The sequence below is a fragment of the Panulirus ornatus genome, chromosome 16 (genome assembly GCF_036320965.1).
Source record: "Panulirus ornatus isolate Po-2019 chromosome 16, ASM3632096v1, whole genome shotgun sequence".
NCBI classification, from domain to species: domain Eukaryota; kingdom Metazoa; phylum Arthropoda; class Malacostraca; order Decapoda; family Palinuridae; genus Panulirus; species Panulirus ornatus.
The window spans coordinates 34,974,416-34,986,425 of NC_092239.1; the positions used below are offsets into that span (position 1 = coordinate 34,974,416).

Genomic DNA, 12,010 nt, shown 5'->3' on the forward strand with positions numbered 1-12,010 from the left:
TTTTTTTTTTTTTACAAGAGGCAGCAATTGCTTTGGTGTGTTCGCTGTTCTTAAAAAGAGTCCTGGTTTTACCCAGGACCTCTTTCCAGAGGTTCCTGCAGTCCAAGACTGCGCTACTTCCAGTCAGCAGGGAAATGCGGACTCTTTGATTGAGGCTGTACTCCTAATTCTACAGCCTCACCAAAGGGGACTTCTCACCCGCGATGTGACCGTTGTCAGTGTGTGTGCGTCTGTGTCAGACTAGAGAAAACGGATCATCAAGAGGTGCGAGTACAGTTACTTGGGGGAAGCTGAGCTTTTTATCTTGGAGAAGTTGGAAGCTGTTAATTTACAACAGTGTCGTGATCTCTTAAGAAGTTGTAGAACCACCTTGCCTCTTTTCCATAAATTCCTGTCCGAAGCAGTTTGTGGCCATTGGCACCGTGGTCACGTTTATCGAAGGCCTTTTTTTGGCAAGTCTACGCGTATTACGTCAGCATTTTTGTTAGTTCTCCAGCGCCTCTACAGTTTAATCATGGAGATCACGCAGTTGAGAAAGGCATGACCCCTCGCGGTTCTGCATCTGTTGTCTGCCTTCTGTGAAGAAAGCGTCCCACCTTTTCCATGTCTTTCTCACTGGTAACGTGTCCGGCGTAGGCTGGAAGTGTCTTTGCCGTCAGATATTTCCTAAACTGTGTCCTGCCATTCAGGGGTAAATCACGGTGCATTACAAATGGTTGATCGTTTGATTCTTTTTATATTTTGTAGGTTACAGTTGAAATAACGAGTCACATCCATGGGGGCGTGTTTGATGCCATGGCTGTTTAGTATTCATACCTGTTTGTACTTAGGTTGAGACCTGAATCCATCTTATTTGAAACGATTATGTCACATATGAGGACTTGTTTATGTGTAAAAATCAAGGCCAGCATATTTTGTCTTTCTCATTGGCTCTTCTGTTTGCTCAGAATTTGTTGGCCAGGCCCTCAAGGAGAAAGTTTAGCCACAGAACGAGCTAAGGGGTAGAAGCCATCCTTGGAAGCTAGCGTAAGGTATATCACCCCATACCTCCGTACATCAGTTTGTGAAACCCTCCCACTCCTTACTCGAATGTCTGCAAAAACTTGAGGTATCTTGTGTCGTCAGCGAAGGGGTGGGGACAGCCTCGAACTACGGACAACCTGGCAGTACCTCCCAGCACGTCCTTGGAATCCCCACCTTCGAACTGGGAGTTTCCCTCAGACTAGGAGGCCCCCACTTTACGGTAGGTGGTCCTCCCTACAGGAAAATTCAACATAAACGAAGAAGGTGTCCGTAACTCCAGTGTAAAAGAGGGTAACAACGGCCTCAGAGGATCCTTGCAGCAACTGATTGAGCCAGTTGAGCTTCCGTCACAGCTTGGAATTCGCCACAGCCTCCAGATCTTCGCCACAGCCACGGGGTGCTTTGCAGCACATCCTGAAGTGGCTAGCAATGGGGTGCTTGCAGCACATCCTTAAGTGGCTAGCAATGGGATGCTTGCACCACATCCTGAAGTGGTCACCAACAAAGGAAAGGCCTTCACCGTTTTCTGGTGGAGAGTGTGGATCCCCAACACTAGCTGTATCAGTCCTCTGGACATCACAGGAGTCCATCATGAGCTGGGAAAATATCTTCTGCAATCTGCGAGTCTTCACTTGAAATCAGCAAGAATTTTCGTCACAGTACTGAGTTCACCACAGATTGAGAGTCCAACAGTCTGCGAGTCTCTCCACCACAGCCTGAGAGAGTCTCCTCCACAGTCTCGTAGAGTCTCCACCACAGTCTGGGAGAGCGGGTCAGGGCAGGTCGCGCCGCCTATTTACATATCTATTTGGACAAGATTAATGGGAGAGTTGGAGTGGCCAGGCTGGCTGGCTCACTGGTCTCCGGCTCTTCCCACAATGTTTCGGGCCCCGGCTCGAGCCCCACATGGGACCTAGTGTCGTCTCTTGACCACACACTCTTGGCTGCTACTGTGGTCAGGTGGCACTGAGGGTGCCATAGTGCCTGGCCCCACAGTGCCAGCCCAACGGTAAGGTAACCCTAGTACCTGGATTTATCTCCATCTTGCACTTAATCACACGGTCAAGCATTAAAGGTGATGTTGGTGTGCCAGGAGGGCCGTCCGGTGGCCCCTGCGTAGGGGGGACATAAGATCCAGCCTCGCCTGGCTCACTCTCACTATCTTTGATGATTACCCTCTGTGGATTGTGACGTGACGCCCAGTGTTTGATGATGGAGCTTTTGTTGTGGTGATAGTGAGGGGGTGGAGGGGGGAAAGTGATGGGCTCATGTTACATACACAGATTCATTTCAAATAGGTTAAATATACCCATCCTGTACGATGATGGGAATGTAATTTCACCCCATTCCCTTCTCGTCCCTCATTTTGAGTGTAGCCACCATTGGAACCACGTGATAGGTTTTCCTTCTTTTAAATCAACCCATATATACGAAAATGCAGTCAAACTCCATTTTGGCCCATTGTTAAACCCCACTTTAGATCAATCACGAGCTGGCGGAGGTTTTCCGAGTAATGCTGGATTAAGCGAGGATGTGCTGGAAGGGTCCTGGAACACACACACACACACCACTACCTCATCAAAAGACGTCCCTTGCATTGTGACGGCTGTACCATCACTCATGGATAAAACCCTAAACAAAAACATTTTCACCTTGACCCTCTCGTGCGATGGGCGTCGCCTTGATGCTGTGCCGACGATCAGAGGTTTATGGAGAGAGGGTTAAATGTGAGTCCTAAATTATCATCCATTAACAGGGAGAGGCTACGGTGAGGTGGTCATCCAGCACGGTTCATCGTAGAGGTAGGGAGGGAGGAGGGTTGAGAGGAACGCGCGTGTGTGTGTGTGTGAATCATTAATCCAAACATCTACTTATTAAATGTCGGTGGTGGTTGTGGGCGGGGAGGGGCGGTGGAAAGCGTCATAAGCCCCGCCTCCATGTTCTCCTGGGCTGTTCCCTCCAGCCACCAGCACGCCCCGCCCATGCTGACCAACCCCACACACACACACACACACACACACGCTGCCTCCCCGTGTTTATTCACTCCTGTCGGTGTTTGTTTATACAAGTTAAGAGTCGAGCGGGTATGTTTATTAGACCTAAATAAGTTGATGCAAGCGCTGCAGTTTGTATACAGCAGATGAAAGTTTAGCCAAACAAATTAAAGAGATGTCTTGCGATTGTTGAACCCCTCTTGGTTCCGTGCGAATGTTTGTTTACAGCTAATCCCGTTTATTTAAACAGGTTGAAGAGACGTGCCAGGGTTAACGCCGGTACTAGTTCGTCCTTTGATTAGATTACATCTTTTTTTTTTCTCTCTCTTCTCGACTGGATGAGGGATATTACCAGTGCGTGGGACTTGTTTCTGCGTCCCAGCTGAAGGGTTTATGATGGGGTGAATCCACACCCAAATGAGGACTGGAAGTGACGATAGCGTACGGGCGATGCACTCATGCCGTGTGTGTTTGTGTGGGTGGGTGTGTGTGTGTGTGTGTGGTGAGGATGGTAATGTGTCTGTGGGCTTTCCGTCTAAAACAGACGTCCCCGTTCACAGGTGAACTGGTAATGATAAGTGATTCTTAGGTGTTTACGGTGACACAGGTCGGGGCGGGTCACCGCCGGGGTCGCAGGAGGCGCTGCTCGAGGCGACGCGACTGACCATGTGGAAGCTGTACAACCAGGGCCTGGGCGCGGGCGGCTTCCAGCACGAGGACGACACGCCCAAACTGCCGCCGCCCCACCACCCAATGGGTGGTATCCCATTTCCTCCGCAGAAGGAGGCACTAAACCTCGAAGTCAAGGAAGATGTAAGTATCGTCGAGGGCCAGCGTGGTGCAAGGAACAGACAAATGCTGTAATCAGTCCAGTGTTGAACTTACGGACACGTACGTTTAACAGTGGACGATGCACGATTACAGTTCCCAGCTCTGGGCTCATTGAGAGTAACCTAAGACACCTCTGATTAACATATTCATAATCTTATACACCTCCAAGTAACATGCTCACAACCTTAGACACCTATACTTAACATATAACCTTAGACACATCTAATTAACATACAATCTTAGACACTTCTAATTAACATACAGTCTTAGCCACCTATAATTAACAATCGTCCAGATAATTAGTCAGATATGTTGGTATGTTGATCAAGATGATGTGATTGTGTTAGGTGGCATGATATGACCTGACAGTGTAGGATATCGTTGTAGAATGACATGACAGTTGAGGCTGTCGCAGAGACATGAAATTTTTTAGTGTTGCAGTATGATGACATGACTGTGTAAGGTGTCACAATGCAGTGTAACATGACAGAGCAGGGTGTCATTAGATGACAAGTTAGGCTGTCATATTAAGATGACATAGTGTAAGATCTCATCATACAACATGACGGGGTAGGACGCTGTAGTACACGAATGTATGGTGTAGTGCAGCATGACAGGTGTTAGTATGTCATAAGCTGACACAACAGAGTAGGGTGTCATAGAGGAACAGGACGGTGTGGTGCAGGATGTTGTAGGATGTCATGGGAGTGTAGGATGCTGCCATATGGCAGCAGTGCAGGATGTAGGACGTCACAGGAGCGCAGGATGTTGTAGGATGTCATAGCATAAGAAATATTGTGTAACTTTTTTGGGAGGGGTTCGTTTATGCCTGAGCGGCAGGCAAGGTTTACTACCTCTGCCATGTGTTCTGAGTCCGCGTCTCGTCACCTAGGAAGTGCCGTTCCATCTAGATAACCGAGGGTATCAAGCCTTCTGCTTGCAGCGGGCAGGGCGCGTCAAGGAGAACACTGACCTGCGCAACGACCTACGCAACGACTTACGCAACGACCTGCGCAACGACTTACGCAGCAGCGACCAGCGGAGTCGTCTGGAAGAGAGTGCGATACCTCCTGCCGCAAAGAGGCCGGCACAGCAGGAGGACGCCCACGACCCCAGACTCCCGCCGCCCACTACGCCCGGGCCTCCGGGAGGACAACCCGGTGCCAACATCAAGATTACATCGAGGGGTGAGTGCCATATACACACACACAATGACTGTTCTTTCCCTCTGACGTTAGAACGGTAACCCTGTCATACGAGGTTCTGGACATGGTAGGGGAGACTGACAAGTGGTATGTAGGTATATGTGGGGGTTCTACAAGTGGATGACACCTGTGGAACTTAGTGGAATGTGTGTGCAAGCCAGGAGTAAAGACCTTCAATGTATGTGTCTGTTAAGACACAGAAATGAATACTTTCAGCGTACAGATCGTCAAGAACACAAGTGTGGGAGACTGATAGAAGATGAAGTGTGAGCGTAACAGATGGAGTACTTAAAAAAAAAAAAAAAAAAATGCCTGCTGGAGTTGATAGTAAAATGAGACGTAGCTGTTGCCACAGTGGTGTCAGATGAAGACACCGCAGAAGCTAGAGGTATAGAGTGAGTGTGTGTGGGTGTGTGACATGGTGAAGAACGAAGGGTCAGTGATCAGGTTAACTCTACTGTACATTCGATGTTGCTAGGAACTGCACAGGTTGTAATGATACTTTGCTGTTTCTGTCCTGTCCAGATATTTCACCCTCATGTTATTTCCTTATGGTAAGAAATGCCGTTGCTTTCAGGAGACGGGCGGAGCCAGGACCAAAGCTTGGTAGTCAGTATGGAGATCAACGGCATCCTGTACCAGGGTGTCTTATTTGCCCAGGCACCCAGGTCCCGCTTTAGCTAAAGGTGCCGCTGAAGCCCCACCACACAACCCCCTTTGCCACGGGGGTCATCTTGGAAGATCCAGCGTTGCTTCATTTTTTTTTTTTTTTTTGTGCGTGTGTAAAGTTGTTGGTGGTGGAGGGCCGTCCTGCGCCCGTATGGAGGGGTGTGTATACCCTTCACGGAGCTGTGGACAGTGAGGGAGGAACACAGGTGTTCACGGACCGATCACACGTTAGTCGCTACCTGTTGAACTCCGCCGCTCTCTCCACCTTCAGCCCAGCCCCTGAAGGGGCCCGAGTGACCCAAGATATTTTCTGGCCCTCGGGGGCGTCACTTTGTAATAAAGTCACTCTAGTGCTTAGAAAAAAAAAAGGACCCGCTGAACCCTGAATCAGGGTCAACTGTATTTATTTGTGTAATTAATATGTGTGTGATTGATAACTGTACAGTAACGTCGCGTGAGAGAGAGCAAGTGATATAACAGTAGTCATGTTCCTCCTCCCATTGTTCTCCGGTCAGTGTACCAACGCAAGGCACCTATCGCCACCTGCTGATCTCAAGAAGAACGGTAATACTCATGATACGGGTGGCTGGCTGGTGCGGGCCACGTCCGCCTGCTCGCAAGTGGCAGCAGCCTAGGTGGCGAAATAGAAAAGCTGCTTCCTCCAAGCACCTCGTCAGTGCACAGAGTGCTTGATGAGGTGTGGGGGTGGTGGTGGCAGAGCGAGGGCCACTTGGGAGTCGCCCACTCCACGAACTGGGGGTGGCCATATGACTTTCGCGGCCACCCCCTCACTTTGGGTGGGCCCTACCCAGCCTTTCCTCCACTGGACTACAGACAAATCAGCCGCCCGCGAGGAAGGAACAGTGCGTTATTTCTCGCATGTTCATTTGTTAATTGTTTCTGTTTGTAATATCTTTTTTTTTTCTGGTTGAAAGCTGTTGACTAGTGAAGTTACAAGTGTTAAAGACTGTGTAAAGGTTTAAGGTTCCTACTGTCCTGCTGAATAAAAGGCGGGACGAGATCATAGAGGCCTCTCACTTGAGGCCAGACAGATACACGGGCGACTCTTCCTCTTCTGTCTGTCAGCCAGCCTTCAGGAGACACTACCTACGTGCAGCAGTAAGAGGAGTACTTATTTATTAATGACGATAGAAAAATAGTAACTCTTGAAGTAACGGGAAATCTTAGATAACAGTGTGCAATATCCTGTTGTAGGTAAAGATCTCAAAATTCTCATTTTGTTGAATGATCGTACCTGATTGTCAATGAAAAAAAATATATTCCAGGTTGAGTTTGGTGTTCATTATATATATATATATATATATATATATATATATATATATATATATATATATATAAAGATTTACCCTGCATTTTATGTACAACACTGCGTGTAATGAGTCACATCAGACTAGACTGTGTGCTCAGCAGTGGATGCAAAAGAGCACTCTGTTCTCGAGGACCTTTTCGCCATTGGAAGACTCCACCGTTCCCCCTGCTTCTGCATGGAGTGTAGCCTTACGACACTACACTCGGTATAGGACCAGGGTAATGATAGCTCCTCGACAAGTCTTTATTACTCCTTTATATTCACAGACGAACATACAGCCTTAACCGAGGTGAATCTTGAATTACAGTGTAAACCATATGCAGGCGGAATCCAGCAACACCAAATAACGATATATATATATATATATATATATATATATATATATATATATATATATGACATGCCAATTTGTTTCCCTGCCCCATTTACAATTTTTTTAAGGCGATATTTTTGGACTATTAGCCTATTTTTGTTAGGAGGAAGTATTTATCATTAGTGAGTGTTAGGTTAGTAGTGGGTATGTATGTGTGTGTGTGTGTGTTTATGAAGCAAGTGGCAAGGTCGTGCGTGATGCAGTCGGGTTTGTGAGCACGACGGGCGAGCGCGCCGCCGGAGAGCCCCTTCCTCAGCGGCCACGGTATAGACTCAAGTGTGTTTGTAAACTCAGGGAACCTCCTCGTCTGTGCTCATGGCCCACCAAGGGGGGGTGCTGGCTGTCGCCAACCTACCACAGGATACTGGCTACTGCTGGTGGAGGTGCTACTACTACGGCAGTGACCTGGCGGAACCCTATCCCTACCTAGTTCTGCGACTCGGCCACGGAAAAGACCTCAGGCCAACCCAGCCCCCTACCAACCAACCCTCTGCGTGGTATCTCACATGTCCTGCTCTCGGGCAGCAAAGGTGTATTGCTGCTGTATCTTTTTATGACTACCATTACGATTTCACTATAGAGTTAAGGTCCTGATGTAAATTACTTGTCATGTACAGATTGTACAGCTCTCCAGTGTTCTTCCTAGACCAAACCAGGGAAGTGGGCCGGCGGAAAGCTCCCTCCTCAGCATGGATAACAGATAAGCTTATAAAAGTAGAGCGGCAGTTACTTAAAAGTGAAAAACTGTAATAATAAAGTGTTAGTAGTGAATGTGGATTTCTCTCTATTCATTTTTCATCATCTACCCTACGTAAGTATTTTGTACAATGGTGGCGACATGTGCTTCAAGAACTCCTACAGGCAAGCACTGACAACCTCACTCACAGGTTAGTACAATGGGACCTTCACACACACATCCAGCGATAGTACTGTTTTTTGCACATATCCTACGGTTACACATGTACCAATTATACACAAGTTTTATTTTCTAAATTCCAACATCCGCCACAATAACACCCTCTCCACTCTGCCATTTCCTAGACAAACACACTCATTGTGTTGTCTAAAATACCTGCAATTTTTGGTATTTTTCTCACGTAACATTCGCTTGAAAATCTCACAATATGGACTTTTTTTCATGCTGAATACGATTCTGGGGTTGAAATATTGTTTTGGGTCTCCTTCAGGCTTGTAATTATTCAATTCGATGACTCTTATGAATATCGCGTGAAAATTGGCTTCGTATTTACTGGGGTATCTATCGGCTTCAGGAAGCATTACGAGATGTTTTCCACGATTATATATCAAGTACAGAAGCGTTTCATTATATGTCGCTTTTAAAATGAATCCATCTCTAACGCCATTTTTTAATTTATACGAGGCCTGACCATGATTAGCCCCTTTGGCCGTGACGAGAGCCAACTACAAACTAATTAATAAACATTTCAACATGGAAAAAAATATGGCATTTCTGTTGTTACTTTACGTTACCGTGGGCTTTTCTGTCACAGATAACAGCAAATTAGACGCGTGGTACCATTAGACCCCAAGTAGCTGCAAAATTTAGCCCATTTGTCACAAAATCCTTAATACTCGTACTACAATTATGAAATATTGAATTGATCTACGAAGGCATCACTATACGCCACTGTTGGCGAAGCGTTTATCAACAGAGACTGCAGCTCTCTGATGGCAGACCGGAACCCATGACACTTCGTGTCATGAATCACTCAATGTACATAAATCTAATTTGCATGTGAAAAACGTCCCATTTGCATACGTGATATAAGTTGGACTATTACTTTAAAAAAACGCTAGGTAATCAATACACTGGCGGTAGGAATATCTAAACGACCATATGGGACATATCGAAGAAGAAATACTGGGATGATGAACGCTTCAACTGAATATCTGGGAAGATACGTTCTCGGTGAAGACTGTGAGGCCCAAGATGATGTTGACCTGGGCTATGGTAAAGCCAGATGACATCAGTCAGCCAAGCTACACAGTGTATAACCAGCTGCCTGTTCCACCCTGGGTTACTTTACGGTCGGACACGGCATCGTCCCGTACCATTAACCTGTCTGTGGTCACGTATCTCAAAGATGCTATGAGTGAAGGGTCTCGGGAGCCAGTACTATCGCTGGGGCCTAACCTAACCTACTGACAATGTCAAATGTTTGTCAACGCAAAAGTCAAAATTATGTCACTACTACGTAGAAGACAAATCCTACCCTACTCTACCACATATCGACTGAGGATTTCCCCCTCTGGGGCTCAGTCAACCTGAAGGCTACCTTGCTAAGGTGAGTAAACATCTAAAATGCAGGTCATCCCCGACTAAGGAGTGAAATTTAGGTGTGACCTGCGACTGAAGCGCCGATCAGTATACACCAGCATTTTGATCTTATGTAACCCCATATCAAACTGAACTTACTAGGATGCAAAACTTAAGTTGTAGATGCGAAGACGTGGTCACCTGAGGGTTACACGACAGGTCTCCCTGTGGTTCACAGAAGCGGGTGGTTCTTCTGAAGCGGTGTACATTTTCCGTCATCCTTCAGCCTGGGTTCCTGTGATCTCCGGGTCGCAAAAATACAGCAGGACTTGCAAACCCACGAGCTTGAGACGGTCGCTGGTTCTGTTTGCTTGAGCTCGTGGATGGTCGCTGGTTCCGTTCGCCTCCACAGGCAGGTTCTGGACGGGCGCTGCTTTCCGTTGACCTCCACGTGCAAGTTCTGGACACTCGCCGGTTCAGTCTGCTCCCAAACCTAATGAAAGAAACAAAAGAACAAAACAGTGATATATTTGTACAATGAACACACGCACACGTTCATGAGATGTGGCCCCCAATGAGTGTCTGACAACTCCCCAGTACAGTACAAATAGGTAATTAAACACTCGCTCCAGCAAGGTCTCTCTACAACTTTAAAAAAAAAAAAAATTACTCCCTCGTTCTTGCCAGTCTGGCATGTACATGGCGATTACTTTAATTAACGCTGCCACAGCCGGCTCGCAGTCCACGTAATTAAACATAATTACGATTCTTAATCACTACGTCCAACGTGACACTCGGGCGTTCAACCAACCAGTTAATACGACAAAACACTAACGAAACTCGAGCGGTTAAATAGATCACGACTTCCTATTCTACACTAAGCACTAACATGATGACATGTAAGTACACACTTGTGTAATTTTGTTAATAGAGTAGCCTCTCCGTACTGTGGCCCCTCCGTAGTATAAACTCCTCCGTACTGTGGCCTCTCCGTACTTTGCCCTCTCCATATTGTGGCCCCCTTCGTACTGAAGCCCCTTCGTACTGTGGCCTCTCCGTATTGTGGCCCCAACCTTCTATCAGACTGTGTGGTATCGCTTTCACGACTTCATTTCTACCAAGCAATCGAACGGAAACCATGTAAAACTGTCGCTGGCATGCCGCCATGGTTTCAAAATCAGCTCCTTGCAGATTCGCGCCGTGATATACCAAAACAAAAAAAATCAAAATCAAAGGAGGCACAAGACTGAGCGAATTAAGCGCGCCACCGTTGCTGCCTACCACCAAACCCGCTGTACATATCGACAACTCAGCCGACCACACGCTCAATCCAACTCCCCTGTCATGTGCAGCCCCCTCCAATTCCTTTATTCCTCGTACTCGTAGTCTACTCTTGTGTGTCATTCCTACACTAGGTCTTCCTCCAATTCCTTTATTCCTCGTACTCGTAATCTACTCTTGTGTGTCATTCCTACACTATAAGTCTTCGACGAAGTCCCCACAGGTCTTTTCGACCGCAAACATTACGTGCCTGAGGTTAATCCAGGGCGAAGGGGAGAGTGTCGTTTACGCCCACGTATTAATCTAGACCACTTTAAAACTGGCCTCATTTCTCGCTTTTACGCTACCTCAATTAATTTAAGTTCGTCACAGCTCTCTCGGTTCCCCCGTTACGAAGCGGACGAAGTGAGAACACTCCGTCGAAGTCTGCGGAAGCTAGTGTGTGTGTGTGTGTGTGTCTGGACAATGATCGGTCCTTCCAGGTTCAGGAGCTGTGAGTTCAAGGAACTCTAGCCGATGTCCTGGCCGATCTCTTGTGTAAATAGTCACGCGATCTTGTTCACACACTGTTGCCAAGATCAAACAAACAAATAACGAAAAGTTCAAAAGACATCTGCTAAAATCTTGCGTACAGCTCTTATATCATCATCATTTACCACGTCAGCGGTCTATAAACAGAGGTGATGTTTATGACGGCAGCTGAAACGGAGCATCGAATCAAACTTCAACCAAATGAAGCGGGAAGACTCGGTGCCTCTATGGTTCGTGATTAGTCTACTGACATGGCCAAGGCTGCAGCCAGCGACGCCACAACAGGAGTTCGTGTGGTTGAAACCATCACGCACTCAATCTCCCACAATGCTCCGCCTGTCTGTAACTTCCCCCATTATTCTGTCAGTATTTAAAGAGTCCTGCATCCACGAGTAATTTCAGTGCTACATTATTTCACCTTTTCCACACCATTCCTGGTTTTTTTTTAATAGCATGGAGTTAAACAGGCACACATGTAAAGTTCAAGAAAGAGCA

General features: G+C 47.0%; 1 protein-coding gene across 6 annotated transcripts in view; it reads left to right on the top strand.

The window, feature by feature from the left end:
* LOC139754241 (uncharacterized) overlaps window positions 1-7,082 on the top strand; it is a 310,706-nt gene extending 303,624 nt beyond the window's left edge. For 3 of the 6 annotated variants that reach the window (XM_071671559.1, XM_071671561.1, XM_071671564.1), the window contains 3 exons: window positions 3,607-3,830; window positions 4,741-5,035; window positions 5,631-7,082. In XM_071671559.1, coding sequence (XP_071527660.1) covers window positions 3,607-3,830; window positions 4,741-5,035; window positions 5,631-5,737 — 626 coding nt within the window. In that variant the 3' untranslated portion in view covers window positions 5,738-7,082. The remainder of the gene's footprint in view (window positions 1-3,606; window positions 3,831-4,740; window positions 5,036-5,630) is intronic. The other 3 variants (XM_071671560.1, XM_071671562.1, XM_071671563.1) reach the window with 2 other exon arrangements.
* The last annotated feature ends 4,928 nt before the right edge of the window (window positions 7,083-12,010 follow it).